At 42.2% G+C, this 25,877-nt stretch overlaps 1 protein-coding gene across 2 annotated transcripts in view; it reads left to right on the forward strand.

Moving 5' to 3' along the window:
* Positions 1 to 24,859, forward strand: part of ERFL (ETS repressor factor like) — a 75,469-nt gene extending 50,610 nt beyond the window's left edge. Inside the window, exons 2-6 of one of the 2 annotated variants that reach the window (XM_077257290.1) lie at positions 7,432 to 7,503; positions 13,129 to 13,363; positions 17,642 to 17,819; positions 17,973 to 18,087; positions 23,842 to 24,859. In XM_077257290.1, the coding sequence (XP_077113405.1) occupies positions 7,440 to 7,503; positions 13,129 to 13,363; positions 17,642 to 17,819; positions 17,973 to 18,087; positions 23,842 to 24,386 (1,137 nt within the window). In that variant the 5' untranslated portion in view covers positions 7,432 to 7,439 and the 3' untranslated portion in view covers positions 24,387 to 24,859. Of the gene's footprint in view, positions 1 to 7,240; positions 7,504 to 13,128; positions 13,364 to 17,641; positions 17,820 to 17,972; positions 18,088 to 23,841 lie in introns of those variants that run through there. The other variant, XM_077257291.1, reaches the window with a different exon arrangement.
* The last annotated feature ends 1,018 nt before the right edge of the window (positions 24,860 to 25,877 follow it).

Consider the following 25,877-nt stretch of genomic DNA (forward strand, 5'->3'; position numbering starts at 1 on the left):
GGGGGAGAGAGCAGCTCAGTATGTGAGCGCGGGGAGAGAGCAGCGCAGTATGTGAGCACGAGAGAGCTAGCAGCCCAGTATGCGAGCATCGGGGAGAGAGCAGCTCAGTATGTGAGCGTGGGGAGAGCAGCGCATAATGTGAATGTGGGGAGATAGGAGCGCTGTATGTGAGTGCGGGGCAGAGAGCAGCTCAGTATGTAAGCATGGGGGTGAGTATGTGAGCGCATGCTCTAGGCTGAGAGAAAGAGAACTATGATATGCCATGGACTTCCATAGTCCCCGTCCATCATCCCTACAGTCCTTATTCCCTAATGTACATTTTCTTTGCCATAGCTTGTGTATGGAATCCTGACAGTAAAGTGCCTTTGAATTTGAAGTTGATGGATAAAGATAGACAGGTAGACAGACATGTAGGTAGATAGGAATATAGAATGCAAAGGTTGATGGATAAAGATAAACATGACCTAGATAGATAAGTAGAAACAAACAGTGGGGAAAATAAGTATTTGATACGCTGCCGATTTTGCAAGTTTTCTCACCTACAAAGAATGGAGAGGTCTGTAATTTGTATCGTAGGTACACTTCACCTGTGAGAGACAGAATCTAAAAACAAAATCCAGAAAATCACATTCTATGATTCTTACATAATTTGCATTTTGTTGCATTAAATAAGTATTTGATACAATAGGAAAACAGAACTTAATATTTGGTACAGAAACCTTTGTTTACAATTACAGAGATCAGACGTTTCCTGAAGTTCTTAACCAAGTTTGCACACACTGCAGCAAGGATTTTGGCCCCCTCCTCCATACAGATCTTCTCCAGACCTTTCAGGTTTCAGGGCTGTCGCTGGGTAACATTGAGTTTCAGCTTCCTCCAAATATTTTCTGTTGGGTTCAGGTCTCCAAGACCTTGAAATGCTTCTTACGGTGCCACTCCTTAGTCGCCCTTGCCATGTGTTTTGGGTCATTGTCATGTTGGAAGACCCAGCCACGACCCATCTTCAATGCTCTTACTGCGGGAAGGAGATTGTTAGCCAAAATCTCACAATACATGACCCCATCCACCCTCCCTTCAATAAGGTGCAGTTGTCCTGTCACCTTTGCAGAAAAGCACCCCTAAAGTATGATGTTTCCCCCACCACGCTTCATGGTTGGGACGAGGTTCTTGAAGTTTTACTCATCCTTCTTCTTCCTCCAAACACGGCGAGTGGAGTTGATACCAATAAGTTCTATTTTGGTCTCATCTGACCACATGACCTTCTCCCATACCTCCTCTGGATCATCCAGATGGTCATTGGGGAAATTCAAACTTGCCTGGACATGTGCTGGCGTGAGCAGAGGGACCTTGCATGCCCTGCAGGATTTTAATCCATGACGGCATAGTGTGTTACTAACAGTAATGTTTGAGACTGTGGTCCCAGCTCTCTTCAGGTCATTGACCAGGTCCACCTGTGTAGTCCTGGGTTGATTCCTAACCTTTCTCAGAATCATCCTTCCCCCGCAAGGCGAGATCTTGCATGGAGCCCCAGACTGAGGAAGATTGTCAGTCATGTTGTGTTTCCAATTTCTAATAATTGCACCAACAGTTGTTGCCTTCAAGTTCTCGCCAAGCTGCTGCCTATTTTCCTGTAGCCCATACCAGCCTTGTGCAGGTCTACAGTTTTGTCCCTGGTGTCGTTAGACAGCTCTTTGGTCTTGGCCATGGTGGAGAGGTCGGAGTATGATTGTGTGTGGACAGGTGTCTTTTATACAGGTAACGAGTAGAAGCAGGTTCAATTAATACAGGTAATGAGTGCAGAGTAGGCGTCTTCTTACAGAAAAACTAACAGGTCTGTGAGAGCCAGATTTCTTGCTGGTTGGTCGGTGATCAATTACTTATTTCATACAATAAAATGAAATGTAATTATGTAAACATCATACAGTGTGATTTTCTGGATTTTTTTAAAGATTCTGTCTCACATTTGAAGTGTACCTATGATAAAAATTACAGACCTCTCCATTCTTTGTAGGTGGAAAAACTTGCCAAGTCGGCCGTGTATCAAATACTTATTTTCCCCACTGGACATTGAAAGAGAATTATAAGAAGGAAAGTTAGAAGAGAAAGACAAAGATGCATCAAGTCATATGAAAGATCTACATAAAGATAAAAGGACATAGATATAAGAGAGAAAACATGGGAATAGATGGATCGATAATAGAAAGAAAGATGATGGATACATAAAGAGCTTTGCAATATATTGCTACAGAGATTGGTACAGATAAATACATAAATAACGATATAGAAATTATATGAAGTGGATAGAGACATAGTTATGCTAGATAGATGATAGATAATAGACAGATAATATATAAAAATAAAGATTATTACTATTTATCTATTGCTAACATACTGTATTCCGCAGTGTTTTACGGTTTGCACACATTATCATCGCTGTCCCTGATGGGGCTCACAATCTATATTCCCTGTCAGTATGTCTTTGGTAATAGATAATAGATATATAAATAGATAATAGATGATATATAATAGATAGATAATAGATGATAGATAGATAATAGATAAATAGAAAGATGATAGATAGATAATAGATAAATAGAAAGATGATAGATAGTAGACAATAGTAGATAAATAATAGATAATAAATAGATGATAGAAAATAGATAGATGATAGATAGATGATAGATAATAGATCATAGATAAATAGATAATCCATAATTGATGATAGATAATAGATAGATGATTGATAATAGATAAACAGATAATAAATAGATAGTTGATAGTTAGTAGATAATAGATAATGGATAATAGATAGATAATGATAGATAATAGATAGATAATAGATGATCGATAATAGATAATAGATAGATAATAGATGATAGATAATAGATAAGATAATAGATAGATGATAGATAATAGATGATAGATAATAGATAATAAATAGAAGATAGATAATAATAGATAAATAGATAATAGATAGATAGATAATAGATGATAGATAATAGATAGATAGTAGATAAATAATGGATAATAGATGATAGATAATAGATTATCAATAATAGATAAATAGATAATCAATAATTGATGATAGATAATAGATGATAGATAATAGATAGATAAGAGATGATAGATAATAGATAAATAGATAATAGATAGTAGATAGTTAATAGATAGATAATAGATCATAGATGATAGATAATAGATAAATAGATAAGAGATTATAGATAATAGATAATGGATAATAGATAATAGATAGATGATCGTATAATAGAAGATAGATAATAGATAATAGATGATAGATAATAGATAGATAATAGATTATAGATGATAGATAATAGATAGATGATAGATAATAGATGATCAATAATAGATAGATAATAGATAGATATATAGATAGATAATAGGAAGTAGTTATAAGAGTGAAAGAGAAGACACAAATTAGAAAGTTGGTGTAAAAAAAACAAACAACAAAACGAACATATGAGATAGAGGACAGATACAAGAAAGGAGCCGCGCTCTGGATGATACATGATAGACAGATAGAGATCTGATTATTTCGAGGTGTTCTGAGTTCTGACAATAATTTTGAGGCTTTGTTGTTTCCTGTAGTTTCCTCTAGGAGGGAGAAGAAGGGTCTTACACATCTCAGCCCCCTCCCTCCCACTACACCCCCAGCTTCCATGTCACACAAGAGGCGTGAAGACGGCGCGGTCTCCGCCCGGGGCCCCACTTTCCGCTGCACCCCATCTGCTGTTCGGCTGATCATTATCTGGCTCTGGCTTGTCTCCTTGTGCCGGGGGCTGCTGGGGGGAGCAGCAGAGGACTTGGTGAAAAGATCAAGCACAGGAGGGGGTGTGAGAGGAGGGGGCTGAATTTTGCTTGTGGCTTTGATGGAGCAGGATACTTCGTTTCCCCATTATATTACCAGGTTGTTTGCACATGGAGCAGGAGCAGGTATTGTCAGTGCTGCTGTTACATGGAGCAGGTATTGTCAGTGCTGCTGTGCAGCATGCAGAGCTCTGCTGTTACATGGAGAGCTCTGCTGCTACATGGAGAGCTCTGCTGCTACATGGAGAGCTCTGCTGATACATGGAGAGCTCTGCTGCTACATGGAGAGCTCTGCTGATACATGGAGAGCTCTGTTGATACATGGAGAGCTCTGCTGATACATGGAGAGCTCTGCTGATGCAAGAAGAGCTCTGCTGATACATGGAGAGCTCTGCTGATACATGGAGAGCTCTGCTGTTACATGGAGAGCTCTGCTGATACATGGAGAGCTCTGCTGATACATGGAGAACTCTGCTGTTACATGGAGAGCTCTGCTGATACATGGAGAGCTCTGCTGATACATGGAGAGCTCTGCTGATGCAAGAAGAGCTCTGCTGATACATGGAGAGCTCTGCTGATACATGGAGAACTCTGCTGTTACATGGAGAGCTCTGCTGATACATGGAGAGCTCTGCTGATACATGGAGAGCTCTGCTGATGCAAGAAGAGCTCTGCTGATACATGGAGAGCTCTGCTGATGCAAGAAGAGCTCTGCTGATACATGGAGAGCTCTGCTGATACATGGAGAACTCTGCTGTTACATGGAGAGCTCTGCTGATACATGGAGAGCTCTGCTGATACATGGAGAGCTCTGCTGATGCAAGAAGAGCTCTGCTGATACATGGAGAGCTCTGCTGATACATGGAGAACTCTGCTGTTACATGGAGAGCTCTGCTGATACAAGAAGAGCTCTGCTGATACATGGAGAGCTCTGCTGTTACATGGAGAGCTCTGCTGATACATGGAGAGCTCTGCTGATACAGGGAGAGCTCTGCTGCTACAGGGAGAGCTCTGCTGATACAAGGGAGAACTCTGCTGATACATGGAGAGCTCTGCTGATACATGGAGAACTCTGCTGTTACATGGAGAGCTCTGCTGATACATGGAGAGCTCTGCTGATACAGGGAGAGCTCTGCTGATACATGGAGAGCTCTGCTGATACATGGAGAGCTCTGCTGATACATGGACAGCTCTGCTGTTACATGGAGAACTCTGCTGATACATGCAGAGCTCAGCTGATACATGGAGAGCTCTGCTGATACATGGAGAGCTCTGCTGATACATTGAGATCTCTGCTGATACATGGAGAGCTCTGCTGTTACATGGAGAACTCTGCTGATACATGCAGAGCTCTGCTGATACGTGGAGAGCTCTGCTGATACATGGAGAGCTCTGCTCATACACGCAGAGCTCTGCTGATACATGGAGAGTTCTGCTGATACATGGAGAGCTCTGCTGATACAAGGAGAGCTCTGCGGATACATGGAAAATTCTGCTCATACAGGAGAGCTCTGCTGATACATGGAGAACTCTGCTGTTACAATGGAGAGTTCTGCTGATACATGGAGAGCTCTGCTGATACATGGAGAGCTCTGCTCATACAGGAGAGCTCTGCTGATACATGGAGAATTCTGCTGATACATGGAGAGTTCTGCTGATACATGGAGAGCTCTGCTGATACATGAGAGCTCTGCTGATACATGGAGAGCTCTGCTGATACATGGAGAGCTCTGCTGATACATGAGAGCTCTGCTGATACATGAGAGCTCTGCTGATACATGGAGAGCTCTGCTGATACATGGAGAGCTCTGCTGATACATGGACAGCTCTGCTGTTACATGGAGAACTCTGCTGATACATGCAGAGCTTAGCTGATACATGGAGAGCTCTGCTGATACATGGAGAGCTCTGCTGATACATTGAGATCTCTGCTGATACATGGAGAGCTCTGCTGTTACATGGAGAACTCTGCTGATACATGCAGAGCTCTGCTGATACATAGAGAGCTCTGCTGTTACATGGAGAGTTCTGCTGTTACATGGAGAGTTCTGCTGTTACATGGAGAGTTCTGCTGTTACATGGAGAGTTCTGCTGGTGCATGGAGAGCTCTGCTGATGCACGGAGAGCTCTGCTGATACAAAGAGCGCTCTGTTGATGCATGGAGAGCTCTGCTGATACATGGAGAGCTCTGCTGATACATAGAGAGCTCTGCTGTTACATGGAGAGTTCTGCTGTTACATGGAGAGTTCTGCTGTTACATGGAGAGTTCTGCTGGTGCATGGAGAGCTCTGCTGATGCACGGAGAGCTCTGCTGATACAAAGAGCGCTCTGTTGATGCATGGAGAGCTCAGCTGATACATGGAGAGCTCTGCTGATACATGCAGAGCTCAGCTGATACATGGAGAGCTCTGCTGATACAAGGAGCGCTCTGTTGATGCATGGAGAGCTCAGCTGATACATGGAGCTGCTCTTCTCAGGTCACTTTCTGCAGTTCTTCAGCTTTTCCTCTGTTGCACTTGTTGATTGTCTTGAAACTTATGGAGTAGTTTCTAACCTGGATCTTCTTCAACCAGTAACTGACCAGCTGCTGTAACACTACAACACCCAGTGTAAGGCTGTCAGGACATAAGGGTTGGAGTTTTGCAACAACTTTAGATCCCCCCCATCCCCTAACTAGACAATATGTACCCGACATATCATATTTGGAGATGGAACATATATTGACATGTGTCTCTTCTTTCTTCTTCCCCTCTGCTTCCTTGTCTTCAACCTTTCACTCTTTTCTTCCTGTTTTCTTCATCTCTGGACCTTCTTTACTCTCCTTATTCCATAACTCTCCTTTTATGTTTGTTTTTTTCTTTTTATTATTTATTTTGCAACTTTTCATTATTCATTCCTTCTTCTCATCACTCTACTCTATAATCTTCTTGGATCTTCTGCTCCATCTTCATCTGGTTATTCTCGACAACTCTTGCCATCGTCTTCAACTATTTTTTTTTCTGTACCACTTCTGCATTTCCTCACTGGGTGGTCTCCTGTCTTTCTCACCTTCTTCTCATCATCTTCACCTATTAATTCAACTTCCTCCCCCATTTCCTTCCTGTCATGTTCACTTCCTCACCTGCTTAACATGTTAAACTCTCCTGGATGTTGTACCCTTGTTCTTCTCACCATCATCACTTCTTCTTCTTCACCTGTTCATGCCCCATCATCCCTGGTCCATCTGCTTGTGACATACTCGTCTCTTGCTCCTCACCTGTGTTCTCCTTCACCTCCTGCTGGCATCATCCTCACCACCTCCTGGACCTCCTGCCTGGAGAACTTTCATCTTCTCTATCTTATTACATGTATGTCATCTTCATTTCTCCTTCGCCTCCTTCTGGTCTTTGACTTTCTTCTTTCTGTGACTCCTCTTTTGTTCTTCACCTGCTTCTTCTTTGATCTTTGCTTTTTTTCTCTCATTTTATCTACAACTCCACACAACACACCTGTCTGGATCATCCTCCTTCTCCTCCTCCTCGGGGCTCTGCTCTCTTCTTCCATCTCCTCTCTTTTATTTGCTCTTTTTCTCCCACTTTCTCCCTTTCCTGTACCCCCTGTCTGCAGAATCAAGCATGGATTGCAGCTGCGTGTCTGATATTCTTCTGACTCCTTCTATGCCAGCTCTCTGGACTCCAGGTAACTTAGTGTGTGCACATGCTGTCTGTACAGACATTCAACATTGCTTTCTTTCTTTCTTTCTTTCTTTCTTTCTTTCTTTCTTTCTTTCTTTCTTTCTTTCTTTCCATTTCCTCTTTTTTTTTCTTTACGCTTTTCTCTTTCTTACCCTCTTTTGTTCTTTTTCTTTTTTTCTTTCTTCTTTCTCTCTCTCCTTTTCTATCTTTCTCTTCCTCTTTTTATTTCTCTTCCTCTTCCCTCTTTCTTTGTTTTTGTTTCTCTCCCTCTTTCTTCCTATCTTTACCTTTTCTTCCTCTGTCCTTTTTTCTTTCTTTCTCCATCTTACTTTCTCTTTCTTTCTCCCTTTCTTTCTCTTTCTTTCTCCCTTTCTTTTCTTTCTCCCTCTTTTTCTTTTTCTCTTTCTTTCTCCCTCTTTCCTTCTCTCTTTCTTTCTCCCTCTTTCTTTCTCTTTCTTTCACTTTCTTTCTCCCTCTTTCTTTCTCTTTCTTTCACTTTCTTTCTCCCTCTTTCCCTCTTTTTGTTGTTTCTTTATTTCAACTTTTTCTTTCTTTTTTTTCATATTTCTCTCTATTTCTGTTTATCTCTCTATTTCTTTCTTTCTTTCTCTCTCTCTCTCTCTCTCTGCCTTTCACAGAAAAACAAAAAAAAACTATGGCGCTATATTGAGCTTTGGAAATGATTCTAGCCTGTCGGTCGGTGACTCTTCTCTCCCTTCTCATGGGACCCCACACATGTCTTCATTGTGTTTGATTATGAAGGAGACTGGAGATTTTGCATTAATGTCGCACGATGCGGTCCTGAGTACCAGATGCTTATTGTTTTTGCAGGGGATTCAGCCGGACTCTCTGCTGTCGGCCGGTGTATGACGGTGTCGCACGCGATTGTTTGTTTCCTCGTCCGTTCATCATGTTCTCACAATATTGTATCCTGCACCTGAGACACCTGGTGATGCTGCAGGGATAGAATGTGATTACAGGGAGGTTTCACATCGCATTGTATCAGCACTGGAATATACAAGTGCAGATTGGGAATAAGGAGAGGAAAAGACAAATCAGCAGCGATCAGGAATTCAGCAAAATGGGGAGGTCGCACAAGGGCAGGGGAGAGGGGGCACCTCTTATTATTAAGATGATGTATGTAACAGGAATAGAAATGCGACAAAGGAAAAAGAGGAGGAGAAATAATAGTAAAGGAAGGAGGAAAACTAATAAGAGGAAGAGGGAGAACTAATAATAATAAGAAGAGGGAGAACTAATAATAAGAGGAAGAAGAGAGGGAGAACTAATAATAAGAGGAAGAAAAGGGAGAAATAATAATAATAATAATAAGAAGAAGAAGAAGAAGAAGAAGAAGAAGAAGAAGAAGAAGAAGAAGAAGAGGGAGAACCAATAATAAGAGGAAGAAGAGGGAGAACTAATAATAAGAGGAAGAATTAATAAGAGGAGGAAGAGGGAGAACTAATAATAAGAGTAAGAAGAGGGAGAACTAATAATAAGAGTAAGAAGAGGGAGAACTTATAATAAGAGTAAGAATTAATAATAAGAGGAGGAAGAGGGAGAACTAATAATAAGAGGAAGAATTAATAATAAGAGGAGGAAGAGGGAGAACTAATAATAAGAGGAAGAAGAGAGGGAGTACTAATAATAAGAGGAAGAAGAGAGGGAGAACTAATAATAAGAGGAAGAAGAGAGGGAGAACTAATAATAAGAGGAAGAAGAGAGGGAGAACTAATAATAAAAGGAAGAATTAATAATAAGAGGAGGAAGAGGGAGAACTAATAATAAGAGGAAGAAGAGAGGGAGAACTAATAATGAGAGGGAGAACTAATAATAAGAGGAAGAAGAGAGGGAAAACTAATAATAAGAGGAGGAAGAAAGGGAGAACTAATAATAAGAGGAGGAAGAGAGGGAGAACTAATAATAAGAGGAAGAAGAGAGGGAGAACTAATAATAAGAGGAAGAGGGAGAACTAATAATAAGAGGAGGAAGAGAGGGAGAACTAATAATAAGAGGAAGAATTAATAATAAGAGGGGGAAGAGGGAGAACTAATAATAAGAGGAGGATGAGAGGGAGAACTAATAATAAGAGGAAGAATTAATAATAAGAGGAGGAAGATAGAGAACTAATAATAAGAGGAAGAAGAGAGGGAGAACTAATAATAAGAGGAAGAAGAGAGGGAGAACTAATAATAAAAGGAAGAATTAATAATAAGAGGAGGAAGAGGGAGAACTAATAATAAGAGGAGGAAGAAAGGGAGAACTAATAATAAGAGGAGGAAGAGAGGGAGATCTAATAATAAGAGGAGGAAGAGAGGGAGAACTAATAATGAGAGGGAGAACTAATAATAAGAGGAAGCAGAGAGGGGAACTAATAAGAGGAGGAAGAAAGGGAGAACTAATAATAAGAGGAGGACGAGAGGGAGAACTAATAATGAGAGGGAGAACTAATAATAAGAGGAAGAAGAGAGGGAGAACTAATAATAAGAGGAGGAAGAGAGGGAGAACTAATAATAAGAGGAGGAAGAGAGGGAGAACTAATAATAAGAGGAAGAAGAGAGGGAGAACTAATAAGAGGAAGAAGAGAGGAAGAACTAATAATAAGAGGAGGAAGAGAGGGAGAACTAATAAGAGGAGGAAGAGGGAGAATAATAGTAAGAGGACTAATAATAAGAGGAAGAGACAGAACTAATAAGAGGAGGAAGAGGGAGAAATAATAAGATATAGAACTAATAATAAGAGGAATAGATAGAACAAATAATAAGAGGAGGAAGAGTAATAAAATAAGAGGAAGAAAAAACTAATAGGAGGAGGAAATTAATAAGAGGAAGAGAGGAATAACTAATACTAAGAGGAGGAAGAGAGAGAAATAATAATAAGAGGAGCAAGAGGGAGAAATAACAAGAGAAAGAAAAAACTAATAGGAGGAGGAAATTAATAAGAGGAAGAGAGTGATGACTAATAATAAGAGGGAGAAATAATAATAATATGAGGGCGAACTAATGAGAAGAGAAAGAAGGGGGAGAAGTAAAAAAAGGAAGAGGGAGAATTAATCAGATGAGGAAGAAAAAACTAATGATAAGGCGAGGAAGAGAACGGGATAACTAGCAATGAGAGGAGGAAGAGAGGGAGAACTAATAATAGGAGGAATATATAGAACTAATAATAAGAAGAGGAAGAGGGAGAACTAATAAAAAAGATGAGGAAGACAAAATAAGAAGGACAATTATTATTATTATTATTATTAATAATAATAAATAATAAAAGGAGGGAGAACGAATATTAAGAGGAGATAGAGAAAACTAATCAGAAGAAGAGGAAGAGAGAAAAGTAATAATATGAGGAAGAAGGAGAACTAATGATAGGAGGAGGAGGAGGAGACCTGATGGAGACTCAGCCATGTACACTATACAGGGACTGGCCGCCTGACTTCTGTAGGAGTTTACAGAATGTTTCCTGAACTTTATAGACAAAGTTTTAAAACTACAACTTCCCAGCTGCCTCCTTTTCCACTTCATCCTCTTCCATATCCTGCTCACATCCAATGAGTTTTCCAGCTTAATTATTTGTCAAAGTCAATGATTCTTCTGGAACACACGATGGAGAAATGAGAATTATTATAGGGCGGATGTGATTGTGGAGATTTCTGGTGAATGTAGCAGAGCCGAGTGTGCTGCTGTTAGTTTTCATAGGGCTGCAATGCAGTTGCATCTATCAATCTATTTCCCTTTCTTTTCTTTCTTTATCACAGTTTTATTTTCATGTTTTAATATTTTAATGTACCTACCTATTGCATTATTCCACCTTGCTGATATATTGTTGTCCATCTCCTGTAGATTTGCCCCTATGGCACAGATAAGTCGGGGGATATTACAGACATAACATCTATCATGTGTCAATGTTTAGGGCTCCGATCTGTTTTTTCCTGGTCGCCAATAATTCTCCCTGCAACGATCTCTTCCCCGATGATGATGATGATGGAGGATGGAAGGGGCTCTGTGGGGGCTGCAGACACTGGTGGTCGAATTGCAGAAGTGAAGTTCACATCGAATAAGACAGAAATAGAGGAGAGAAAAACCGAAACATGAAAGAGAAGAGGAGAGATAGAAATGGGAATTGAAAATAAACAGTAATTGGAGCCGGGTCAGCGGCAGCAGACAGGGGAGAAAGGATGATGGAAGACTGAATTATCCCCCCGATTACTGGCAAAGTGACAGCAGCCCGGGTGTCAAGGGGTTAATCAGCGGGATAATAGTATTTATACAGCAAGAGAACAAGTAGAATTGTCTAAAAATGGTCTGAAAAATAATAGTGAACAGGGGACAGAAAAAAGCATTATATCCAGATTATATCGGCTAAAATGCAAATAATATGTTCACGTTCTATGATTGTATTCACAAGTGTTAATAAAGTCTACTAATAACATAAATATTGTAATAATAATGATCATTTTATAGACATGAAAAACATCACAGTATAATTTTAGTTCCTTGTTAATTTCAGTAATTCAGATCTTTATTATAACTATTGAATATATATCATTGATTTTATTTATATATATATATATATATATATATATATATATATATATATATATATATATATATCATTGATGATATATATGTATTTTTTGGAGTATATATATATGTATATATATATACATACATTTTATATATATATATGTGTGTGTGTGTATATAGAATTTTTTTTTATGGATAGATAATTATCCATATTATTATTATTATTTCTGGTGATTATTTACTATATTTCATTTTCCTGATTTATTTTTTTCTTATCCCCTTTCTATGGTTGATGGTGGTCTCGGGGTCCTATTCCGGTGTAACAGAAGCTCCTTCCTGTCTATTTTCCTGTCCTATATAGATAGTAGATTTCCGCTTCCCATTTTAATCTAAGCTGACACCTATCTGCGAGATCAATGGCTGATATACGCGGCTGTGCAGACTTATGTGCCTGACCTGGGACCAATACCTTGTATCACGTCCGTTTGCCTAAGGGCGCATTCACACATCACTGATTTTTTTTTCATGTGAACAAACAAAAAGAGGGACCATTTTCCGTCAATGTTGTCGTTTTTCGCATTGTTTTCTAAGTTTATGTTTCAGCATGGAAAGTTTTCTAAAACTTTTCCTTTAAAGAAAAACATTTGAATGATCCGGCACATGAAAAACATCATGTTTTTTTTTCATCAAGTCGTAGACTTGCATTGACAGGCTTGATCCACGACTCAAAAGTGGACACGTCTCCGTGTTTTTGCGCCGACCACTCGGACATGTGACCAGAAATATATATTCTCATTTGTGGAAAACTGATGTCTGAATGATCCCCAATGTGGAGCGGAAAAGTTTTAATAACTTTGTATGTTCTTCTTGTTCCTTTGATATCTGGATATTAGGTTAACCACTCATCATTATTGATGGTGCAATCAGAGGCAAGCTGTTGTTCCCTGCTATCAGCCATTTCAGACTAGGGCAGGTCAATGTTCAGTGGGATGATTGGAAATAAGTCCAGGTCTTTCCCTGACCCTTTGCATATCATCTATGTGACTGCTCTTATTTCGCTTTTTTTATTTATTTTTTAATAAGTCCCATTTTGCTCATTTTTGTTCCAGGGTTTGCCTTTCCTGACTGGGCCTATAAGCCGGAGTCCAGCCCGGGCTCCAGACAGATCCAGCTCTGGCACTTTATTCTGGAGCTTCTTCAGAAAGAGGAATATCATGATGTCATCGCCTGGCAAGGAGACTATGGAGAATTTGTCATCAAGGACCCCGATGAGGTGGCGCGGTTATGGGGTATCCGCAAATGTAAACCTCATATGAACTATGATAAGCTGAGCCGAGCACTCAGGTAAGATGGCGCCCAACCCAGGACAGTTATCTATAATATACCTGTCACAGGGGTCAATGAATGCATCCCCCAAACAGGACCCCCGTATATTATACCCACCCAAGATTGAGGCTGATCTTTGTAGGGATCATCAGGGAGTCACTAGAACGACCAGCGGCTCCAACGACACTGGCAGAGAAACATGGACTTTGCTAATTTTTATAGTATTGGATTCACATACATCTACACTGCTCAATACTCAACACTATATAATGTCCCATATGCTGTAACTATCCCAGTGATGGATACACATCTACATTGCTCAATACTGCTATATAATGTCCCCTATGCTGCTGCAACTTTCTAGTAAATGTTTTATATAATCCCAGTGATGGATACACTGCTCAATACTGCTATGTCCCCTATGCTGCTGCAAATTTCTGGTTAATGTTTTATATCACCACAGTGATGGATGCACATCTACACTGCTGTATAACGTCCTCATGCTTTTGCAGCTTTTTAGCATCCGAGAGATGGATTCACAGCTACATTGATCAGCTCTGCTGAACAATGCCCTCAATGCTGCTGCTGAGCTTGTTGTGCCATTGCCATAATTAGAATCTGATGGGTACCAGTGCAAAATTTGGATCTGGGCCCTATTCTCTATACTGGTCAGCTGTATTGACATTTGTAGTGTTCTAGATCCTATAAAGATATACGTGTTCACCCTCCTTGTAATAATGGCCCCCATCTTGACTCCTTCCTGTAAAAATGTCCCTCATACTATGTCCTGTCTGTAAAAAAGCATCTAGAAAAGCCGCGGAGACACCATCACGTGTTTCTCAACGCAAGCAATGAATAGCCAGGTCTTTCACTGGGAAGGAACAACCACGGGAAGGGCAGCATCCAATAAAGGAAAACCACCTATGCCAAAACATGGTATCCATCCACAGACAGCTGTTTCGGGGTATTTGCCCCTCATCAGTGTGGAGTAGGAAACTGGCTATTAGGAGCAGTGCCTAGTGAAAAGACTATAAACATAAGGGTGAATGACCTCGGGGAGATCAAACATCCAACACCGCGGAGACACCATCACGTGTTTCTCAACGCAGTGATCCAGAACACTGCCCCCATCCCTAAAGGGAAATATGCAAATGCATGTAGAAAAGCCGTGGAGACACCATCACGTGTTTCTCAACGCAAGCAATGAATAGCCAGGTCTTTCACCGGGAAGGAACAACCACGGGAAGGGCAGCATCTGTCTGTAAAAAAAAGTCCCCCATCCTGGCCCTTATCCTGTAACATTGTCCCTCATCATGGGCTCCTCTCTGGTATAATGTCCCTCCTCCTGTTATATTTCTTGTTGTTGGCCTCTTCCTGTTCTAATGTCCCCATCCTGAGCCCCTTCCAGTAATCATATCTCTCATCCTGGCCCCTTCCTGTAAATTTTTTTCCAATCCTAGTATTTTGTTACCCATCATTGGTTCTTCCTGGTATAATGACACCCATCCAGGGCCCCTTCTTGGTGTAATGTCCTCCAACCTGGCCCCCTTCCTTGTATAATGACCTCATCCTAGGCCCCTTCCTTGTATAATGTCCCCTACCCTGGGCACCTTCCTAGTGTCATTCTTCCTATCCAGGGCCCTTTCCTTGTATAATGTCCACCATTCTGGGCCTCTTCCCTGAATAATATTCCCCATTCTGGGTCCCTTCTTGGTATAATGTCCCCCATTCCGGGCCCCATCCTGGTATAATTTACCACCATCCGGGGCCCTTTACTGGTATAATATTCTCCTTTCTGGGAGCCTTCTTTGTATAATGTCCCCTATTCCGAGCCCCTTCCTTGTATAATGTCTCCATTCTGGGAGCCTTCTTTGTATCATGTCCCCCATCCTGGGCCCCTACTTTGTATAATGTCCCCTATCCTGAGCCCCTTCCTTGTATAATGTCCCCCATCCTTGGCCCCTTCCTTGTATAATGTCCCCCATCCTGGGTGCCTTCCTTGTATAATTTCCCTATTCTGGGCAGCATCTTTGTATAATGTCTCCTATTTTGGGCCCCTTTCTGGTATATTGTCCGTTCTGCCGCTCTTTTTATACACATTAAAAAAAAAAACACACAAAAAGACAATTCTTCTTACCTTCCTCCTCTCAGCGTCGTCCTCTGTAACCTGTAGCCGACTTCGGTGTGCCAGGCATGAGAGGCAAGTGACGTCACTACCATCTGCCGCTTATGACGGGCACGCCGATATCAACTGCTGACTTCTGATTGGCCGGTTGCATGTATTGTGGCGCAGGGAGCCAGAGGGTCTCTGCGCCACAATACACTTCAGCTGAATGTGCATCCTCTAACCATGATCTGCGTGTTACACAGAGACAGGAGAGGATGAATCCTTCACGTCAGGGTGTGCGGTATACGTAAAGCATCAGAGCATCTAATCACCATCCACCAGCTCTGAGACAACTAAAATGTAAGGGGGAAAATTTGTGGAAAATGCAAACTACAAATCATAGAACAGCCAGAAATAGTTAGTCCTTAAGTCCTGCCTAAGTTATGCATTAACCTGGCAGAGAAAATTATTATTATTTGTACAAAAATAACTCGGGCAGGACTTAAGGCCTAACACTACTGTATTTCTAAGGTATGCACTAACCTGGCAGAGAAAATTATTATTTGTACAAAAATAACTCAGAAATAGTGTTAGTCCTTAAGTCCTACCTGAGTTATTTTTGTACAAATAATAATTTTCTCTGCCAGGTTAGTGCATACCTTAGGCAGGACTTAAGGACTAGCACTATTTCTAAGGTATGCACTAACCTGGCAGAGAAAATTATTATTATTTGTCCAAAAATATCTATAAAATTCATATTAAATGACAAATTTAAATCTGAAACGGGAAGGTAAAGCGAGATCAGCCATGTACAGAGTATCCGCATCGCTCCCTGCGATATCAGATGGCTCATATATGGCTGGAGCCCAGACGGTCCCCGAGGGCCCTGCGGGGGGAAGCGAGGAGGAGGATCCTCATCCCTTTGCCGAAAAATCACTTTTGACATTTAATTTCAAAAATTCTTCCCTGGCCTAACACGTGGGTGATACGTTTGCCCTGTGAAGGCAGCGGAGTCTCTCTGGAGAGGAGGGGTGCGGCGAGATGCGCGGACGTGCTGATACCATACATCTTATTTTCTTTAATGCATACGTGATATACAACCATAGAGATCCCTTCCGTCCTAATGAAATCTGCTCCATTTTTTATTTTGCAGAAGGGTCACAATGCAAATACAGATGTGGGAAATCCAGACAGTGGGATGCAATATATTATTAATGTAATAGATTCCATCAATATTTACATTAGTTTTAATATTAATAGAACATGCAAATTATTAAAGGGATTGTCCAGTTTAAAAATTTTGTATTCATACACCCTTTAAATCTCTTTAGGACCCTCATCTCTTGACTGGAGTGGAAGGAGATAAATAAAAGAGCCCCTCGTGCGTTGGAGGACCTGTACTGTCCGTCATTACACAACCATCCCATGAACACACTGTAATACCTTTTTTTCCCTGTGGGGGAGCTATAGGGATGCTAAATTGTGCCTCGATTCCCCCCTGCAGTAGGTAGTCAATTATTATAAAAATGAGTATGAATTTTCTAAAGTGGAGAATCCCTTTTATGTAATAATTGATAATTAATGATTGACATAATAGATTAAGGTGTATCACCCTCCAAAATGCCAACAAATAAAGACCTGATTTATTATTGCATTAGCACCTTATTTTTTTGTTTAATTTTTTTTTTTTTCATTTGTTCCTTTTTTGGGTGTTTACAAAAGTTGGGTTAATTCATCAACTACAACATTTTAAGAAGTTGCTAAATTTTGTCCCAGATTTATTTTATATACGCCAGACATTTTTGAGAAAGTTTAAAGCTGTCATGTGACTTTTGTGACGGATGGGAGCTTTCTTTTTGCTCCTGCTCTCCTGTCTTACTGTAAAGAGGCCGATTTTGAGTTTGGAGCAGACGAGCCAAGGGACATTGTCATAAAGAAAGCATGTTTGAAAATGAGAGAAAGGAAGTCCCTGCTCCAATAATGCTGGAAGAATGCTAATGAAAATGGGGGTCCATTTTCAGCTTTTTATGGTGGTTTTTGAAGTAAACCACAGTCAGGAATGTTGTAGACACCGTAGTCTGGACTAATCTAGACCTTTAGGGTTACATGATGTGTAGGTAGAAAAGGTCCACAAAAGCAAAGAACCTATAATATTGCCTTTAATGATGCTTTAACCCCTTTTCTTCCAGATATTATTACAACAAGAGAATTCTACACAAGACCAAGGGCAAGAGATTCACCTACAAGTTCAACTTCAGTAAAGTTGTGCTCGTCAACTACCCTCTACTGGACATGGCCAACTCGTCCCTCCTCCTGGGGCAGAACCCCTTCCCTGGGGCCCATTCACACGACCCCTTCACTCCCGAGGTACCGTGACATTAGTCAGGTCTAGTGCTCAATCAATGCTGTTTAGATACTGGAGAATCCCTTTAAGTCCCACCAGAAGGTGTTGTGAATCTCTCAGGTTTGCTTCCTCGCATGGTCGTGCATGAAAATTGATCGGTGCCTCTTTATTTCCAGGCTTTGCAGTCTCTCTTCTCGCCCACTGGTCGGCCTCCATTATTGGATCGCCCTCTTTCTACTCCCGAGACAGAGAAGCTTCGTCTTGAAGCCGCTTTTCCTTTCCTGGGATCAGGTAAGGTTGATGGTGATGCCCTCACAACATATACTGGTGGTCCTAGAAAAGAAGAAATCCTCTGTGGACACTGATACAGGCTATGTAAATACTTAAAGGGAATCGGTCAGCAGGTTTTTGCTACCTAAGCTGATGTATGGGCGGAAACCCTGATTCCAGTGGGTTGCTTGGTGCCGTTTTGATAAAATTCCTGTTTTTTCTGCTTTAGATGCAGCCGTGCTATGAATGCTGAGCTGTGTATATCCCCGCCCACATCACTGATTGGCAGCTTCCTGTGTACTCTGTGAGCAAGCTGCCAATCAGTGGTGGGGGCGTGGTTACACAGATTAGCTGGACTCGCTTGCACGTGAGACCTAGTCAGTCAGTGATAATCTCCTGCTGATAAAACACTGATTGTATTGAAACTACATCACAAAGTCTAGTAAGTGAGACATTCCTGAAATTGGGCTCTCTGCCCCTACATTATATTGCTCTCAGATTAAATAGCCAAAACCTGCTGACAGATTAAGTCCACAAAATGCATCACAGGGATGTATCTGAAGAGGTTTTTGGTGGCGTTCCTGAATCAGGGACCCACCAGGGGAATGGACTCTAGGGGCCCACCCTACATCTATATGCAAATATCTGTCAGTCGTTATGCCCATTATAGTTGAGCGGAGGCTGTAAAACACAGGGGTCTCCTGCACATCTACTGTGCGCCCCCATAACTGGGATGTACAATTACGATAGTTTACATTAAAGGTTCTATGGTTAAAACAAGTTATCACTGATCCATGGGCTCCACAGGATAGGTGATCGCTTAGGTCCGACCATTAGGAACTGCACTGATTGGAAGAATGAGGATGTTTTCTCATTGATAGGACACTTATCCCTATTTTAAAATGGAGCGGCAGGTGGGATGTCTGGCCGCGGCTCCATTCATTCTTTTTGGGGCTTCCAGAAAAAAAATAAGTGCAACCACTGAGGAAATGAATGGATCAGTGGTCAAGTCGGACATGCCGCTCCAGTCTAATGGGGATAAAAAGTTCCATATTTTGCCGAATGGGTCCAAGCAGTCAGACCTCCATCAATCAATACATCATTACTTCTCCTATATGGGGGAGTTGGGTCAATAATTAGGGCATCAAATACAATACGTAAGAAACAATGATAAAGTGCCAAACAACAATGGACATATCTTGGGTTCAGAACAATATGGTAAAAAAATTTACACAGGAACCAATCATAATAAAAATGATAACATTTTATTGACAAGAAAAGGACCAAAAAGACAGACGAGGTTATTACAAAGTGTGAAACCCAAAAATTGACACCAGGAACCCGTCATGTAATAAAGAGGTTGTCCATGGAGATTGATAAGCTAGCACACTTCACAGGATAATGCATCCAAGAAAGAGACAAAAATTCGTAGTTAAAAAAACTTTGAAGAAGAAGTTTGCCCAGAAGAAGGCGATAGCCAAAACGTGCGTAGGGGCAGCATTGGCACCCACCAGAGGTAACCTTTGTACCATCTTGTTTTTTTCCCTTGTAGTCCTTCACACTCCTACATGATAAAGGTTTTTTCACTAAGAATTTTTGGCTCTTTCTTGGATGCATTATCCTGTGAAGTGTGCTAGCTTATCAATCTCCATGGACAACCTCTTTATAACGTGGTGGGTTCCTGGTGTCAATTTTTTGGTTCTGTAGTAGGAAGCAGTGGTCAACTGTGTCTAAGGGTACTGTCACACAGTACCATTTTGATCGCTACGACGGTACGATTCGTGACGTTCTAGCGATATCGTTACGATATCGCAGTGTCTGACACGCAGCAGCGATCAGGGATCCTGCTGAGAATCGTACGTCGTAGCAGATCGTATGGAACTTTCTTTCGTCGCTTGATCACCCGCTGACATCGCTGGATCGTTGTGTGTGACAGCGATCCAGCGATGTGTTCGCTTGTAACCAGGGTAAACATCGGGTAACTAAGCGCAGGGCCGCGCTTAGTAACCCGATGTTTACCGTGGTTACCAGCGTAAACGTAAAAAAAACAAACAGTACATACTCACATTCCGGTGTCTGTCCTCCGGCGTCTCAGCTTCTCTGCAGTGTGAGCGTCTGCCAGCCAGAAAGCGAGCACAGCAGTGACGTTTGACGTCACCGCTGTGCTTTCCGGCTATGGCGCTTACACAGTGGAGAGAAGCAGAACGCCGGGGACAGACACCGGAATGTAAGTATGTACTGTTTGTTTTTTTTACGTTTACGCTGGTAACCACGGTAAACATCGGGTTACTAAGCGCGGCCCTGCGCTTAGTTACCCGATGTTTACCCTGGTTACCGGGGACTTCGGCATCGCTCCAGCGCCGTGATTGCAACGTGTGACCGCAGTCTACGACGCTGGAGCGATAATCATACGATCGCTGCGACGTCACGGATCGTGCCGTCGTAGCGATTAAAATGGTACTGTGTGACAGTACCCTAAGGCAGAGGACAGATCTAGAAGGAGGAGCAAAGAAAATTGTCTGTTAGCTTTGGCTGTAAGTAAGTCGTTCGTAAGTTTGGTCAGGGCAGTCTCAGTGGAATGGTGGGGACGAAAGCCAGATTGTAGGTTGTCAAAGAGAGAGTTAGGCTTCTTTCACACTAGCGTCGTACTCGGCCCGTCGCAGAGCGTCGGGCCGACGTACCGATGCTAGCGTTGTTTGCGCCGCACAACGGGTGCAGCGGATGCGGTTTTTCCACGCATCCGCTGCCCCATTGTGAGGTGCGGGGAGGTGGGGGCAGAGTTCCGGCCGCGCATGCGTGGTCGGAAATGGCGGTCCGTCGGCCGCAAAAAACGTTACATGTAACGTTTTTTGCAGCCGACGGCCCGCCACAACACGGCGCAACCGTCGCAATGCGACGCTAATGCTAATCAATGGTGAAAAAACGCATCCTGCAAGCACTTTTGCAGGATGCGTTTTTGCAACCAAACGACGCATAGCGACGTGCAGTGCACGACGCGAGTGTGAAAGAAGCCTTAGATGCAAGGTGAGAGGAAAGTTCAGCGTGGACGTGCTGCTCAAGGGGTTTGGAAGCAAATGGGAGCAAAAATATGGGGCGAAAGCTGGACATAGCGCTTGGGTCAAGGGATGGCTTTTTGAGGATAGGTGTGATTGTGGCATGTTTGAAAGCAGAGGGGAAGGTACCAGAAGGTAGTGATAGGTTGAAGAGATGGGATTTGTGTAGTGGTGAGGTTGGGGTCAAGCGCACAAGTGGTTAGGTGTGATTTGGAGAGATGAGAAAGCTGTCCTTCAGTGATTTTGGAGGACGTTATGGGGTTAGGGCATTGGTCTGATATACAAAGGGGTAGTGGTGGTTGGACAACAAAGACTTACCTTGTTTGGTCAGTCTTATTTTTGAAGTGCGTGGCAAAGTCCTCGGCAACGATTAGGGAACTCGGAGGGGGCGGTGGTGGGCAGAGGAGGGAGTTAAAGGTTTTGACTAACTGTTTGGGGTTGTAGGATAGGGAAGATACGAGGGTTGTGAAGTAGGCCTGTTTAGCCGAGGTGAGAGCTGATTTGAATGCGAGTGTTGCTTGTTTGAGTGCAGTGAAATCATCTTGTGAGTTTTCTTCCAACGCTGTTCTGCAATTCTGGATACTTGCTGAAGCTAGGTGTGTGGTGGTGTTATTGTGCCAGGGTTGTCTTTTGATTTGTCGCACTCTGTGATGCCTGACATGGGTGACCGAGTCAATGGCTGAAGTGAGAGTGGCAGTGTGTGTGTCGTGAAGTTATGATGAATGGTAGAACAGAGTCAGAGAGCGTGTGGGTGTCTAGGTGTGCGAGGTTTCTGCGGGGGTGCGCATGTTGCTGGACATGGGTGACCGGTGAGGAGGACAGTGATGAGAAAGTGAGCAGATGGTGATCGGATAGGGGGAGAGGGGGGGGTGGTGAAGTTAGATAGAGAGCAGAGACGGGTGAAGACCAGGTCTAGTGTATTTCCGTCTGTGTGGGTGGCTGAGGAGGACCACTGAGTAAGTAATTCCTAAAGATGAAGTGAGTGACACGAGTTTTGAGTCTGCTGACTGGTGGGTGTCAATGGTGATGTTGAAGTCACCCATGATGGTGGCAGGAATGTCAGCAGAAAGTGAAGAAGCCAGGTGGAGAAATGGTCAATAAAGGCAGTTGTTGGGCCTTCAGGTTGGTATATGAGGGCCAATTTGAGGTTGTAGGGAGAATAGATGCGGACAGAGTGGACTTCAAAAGAGGGGAGGATAAGGGAGGGTAGAGGTGGGATTGGGTTGAAGGTGCAGTTAGTGGAAAGGAGAAGACCCACTCCTCCACCATGTCTGTTGCTGGGGTGAGGAGTGTTTGTGAAGTGTAGGCCAACGTAACACAGCGCAGCAGGGGAGGCAGTGTCTGAGTGTTTCAGCCAGGTTTCTGTGAGGCATAGAAAGGAAAACATTTTGATAGGTAATGAGGTTGTGAATCACGTGGAGTTTCTTCCAGATGGAGTGGACATTCCATAGAGCTCCAGAGAGAGGGAGCAGGGTGGTGGGCGTTAGGTGCATGGATTTTAATTGTGTCTGAATTTAGGTTTTTATATTGGGTGCGATAGGAGGGGGTAGTACTAGTAGGTGTGAATTGTGTGGATCCAGGATTGGGAGCTAGGTATCCAGCAGTGAGGAGTGTCTGAGAGAGGGCGAGCAGGTGGGTGTTGTAGAGTGTGGAGTAATGGAGGCCAAAGTGTTAGGGTGTGTGTCATTATAGTGGTATGTAATGTTGTGTAAGCGCTTGAAATGAGCCAAAGTAAGTAATTTTTCTAAGTCTTACCTTGTGTTCCCTTCTGGTCCAATTTCTGGTATTATTTCTGCTGCATACTTAAAAGACATACTTACCAAACAGACCTACAGAAAAACATTATAGCTAAGTGAACAGGAAATGCAGGCCAGGTGTCATCAGGAGGGCCAGCAGGAAGACTGCTCACACACAGGAGGGGATAATTAAGAATTAGAAAGGAAAAGACAAACAGAAAATGATCCCACCCAAATAGACAGATTAAGCTACATGTTTATTCACAACAAGGAATTAAGAAGAGAAACATGCAGGTGATTAAAAAAAATAAAAATCTTGCACTCCCAACACAATGCGGAATCCACCTCCTCCTCTTCATATCTGGCACACACATAGTAAAATGGCCACCTAAACAGCAGAGGCCATAAGTGAATGTGTGCGCCCATCACATGACACTGACGACGGGCATACATGCACCCCACCAAATCAGCTAATTAATGCTACTTGTTCACATCTGTGCACATACTCTACCTGGGCTTAGAAAGGGCCCACACCCATAAAAACCAGAATTGGTTTTGTTTTTACAATCTTCTCATTCTTACCACAGCCGAGGGCACACCAGGCCAGTCCAACCCAAGACAGAAGCTCAAAATACAAAATCAGGGAACTGTAGAGTTGATCTCGTAACAGGAATATCTAAGCTAAGCCCACCAAGCACAAACCACCCATCTTCAGTTGGTCAGCAGGGACACAGCAGAGCCCACAATTGCAGAGGTCAATTTGTAACATACTTGCATTTAGTCAGGTTCCAGATTTTAACCTCATGAGCCTCTTTCATTAGTAACAGTAAGCCTCCAACAGTTCAGGGAAAAATCAGGTTACTGGTGCCATTTAGCATTGATTTGAATGTATTAACTATGCAATAAGCTATAAAGCTCCCCCTAGTGGTGGAGGCAGAACTTTATTTAAACTATGTTTACCACTAATCTATATTATTTCTTTACAGGTTCTGCTTACACCAAGCCTCCGGCAATACTTCCCCCTTACAACCGAAACACCCCATTTCCTGATTACACCTGGGGGTTTAACCCATACCTTTCTGGTACTTTCCCTCTAACCGGCTCAAAGTTGCCCACCTCCCTGTATCCACCACAGTTTTATCCAAGTTCACTCTCCCAGCTTGCCCCTCCTGTCTCCCTGCTCCCAGGGGAGTCACTGGACAGGTCTACCAACCTCTTACCGGGGATACCACAAAGGTTGTGTGCAACCCTTAATTCTCACCCAATGCCCCTGAGAGTGAGCGGAGAATTAGGCAGCACAGGGGCGGTGAGAAGAGACAGAGTCGAGCAGCCAGAAGGGAAACCAGAGCCAGAATCTGACTCCGACCTGGAAATAACAGATGTGAGCGACTGCAGCTCTGAGGCGGACGGCTGTGGCTATAGTCCACCATGCCCAGGATCTTCCATCAGAAGGAGCCGAACAGAAGTCGAACCACCAAAAACGGCGACCACAAAAACTTCTCAAGAAAAATCAGCTGCTCCCCTCAGCTAGACTTTACGGTTATACAGAACTATCAAAATGTACAATATATATATAGATATATATAATTATACAGATATATAAGGGGGCAAAATGTGCAGTGCGTCACCAATTTCATCCTGAAAGCCACAAATATGGAGAATCTATAAGAAATAACCCATTGATGATGCAATTGTAACAAGATCTGTGTTTAATAAGTTCAATTGGCTGTCAAGGAATACTGGGAGTTGTAGTTTTGGAACTGGAGAGTTTCTGGTTGGAGAATATTGGCCCAAAACTACACAGGGCAACGAACACTGGTAGCCAAACCCCTGCAATGCTGCCACAACAGCGTAATATTCACATAACTGATGAGCAATTTTATTTCTATATTGACCTAAAAAAAAAAAGATCGTCTACGTATCAACACCATATACTGCAATAAAGACCTGTCGAAGAAAAAAAAAGATCATCTATGTAGCGTCGCAAGGTCATACAATATATCCAAAAGAAAAAAACAACACTATCACATAGATGATCGAGATACAGAGTCAAATGTGGCTTAAACACCCTAGGGGGTGATGAGCCCCCCTCCTTCACACCAGGGTAAGCCAAAATAGCAATCCCCCATTGAAAAAAAGGTGGTAAGGAAAAGTTGCTAAGTGTCTATTTTTCTATTAAAGTACTACAGAATTTGAATATTTGGGACACAGGTGAACCCTATACTTCCAGAAAAACTAAATTTATTAGACCTACTCTATGTAGTATAGTAGTGCCACCTAGTGGCTATGTGTAAAATTTCAGGTTTGAAACCAAACTTGTGTCATTAAAGGCGATCTCCAGAATCTGAATAAAATAAATGACAAGGTGAAGGATCACACTCTGTTATATTAGAATTTTTTAACAAAATTTTAAAGGTACCATACAGCAAAATGGGCCACAAAAGGGGTGAAGCTTGGGCAAATTTTGCATTTCAAAATACTTTCCCAGACTGTTAGGTCTCTCTTTCATTGAATTACATCTTATATTACACTCCATTCACATCTAGAGCTGTAATCACAATTCTGCTCCTTTCCCTCTTACAAGGGAGCATTGCATTGTTGGAGCGCATGTCTCACAGGGGGGGAAGCTATGCTGCTGTCTGTTTCCAATGGAATAAAAGGGAAAATAAAAAACTTTGATCCAATTCTCCCAAGTCCCAATCCGCCAAAACCAGTATCCCCGGCTTCACCTGTGTAACAAGTCCAGTTTATGACGTGTGTATATGTGTGAACATCAAGTATTCCCACTCCCCATCCAGTGTTCTGTCAAGATGTATGTGGTAACGTTATGGAGGGGACGATAATGGTCAGAAAAAATAAAAAAAGTCACAGATGCTTTTTTTTTCTTCTTTTTTTGTATCTGTGAGTAAAATGAACAAGCCGGAGTAATCCCACAGCAAAGCAATAAAGAAAAACAGAAACAAATCCTTTTTGACTGTTGTATTCTAAGACTGGAATAATCAATCACACACAACACACAGGG

This window comes from Ranitomeya variabilis, chromosome 4, assembly GCF_051348905.1.
Source record: "Ranitomeya variabilis isolate aRanVar5 chromosome 4, aRanVar5.hap1, whole genome shotgun sequence".
Taxonomy (NCBI): Eukaryota; Metazoa; Chordata; class Amphibia; order Anura; family Dendrobatidae; genus Ranitomeya; species Ranitomeya variabilis.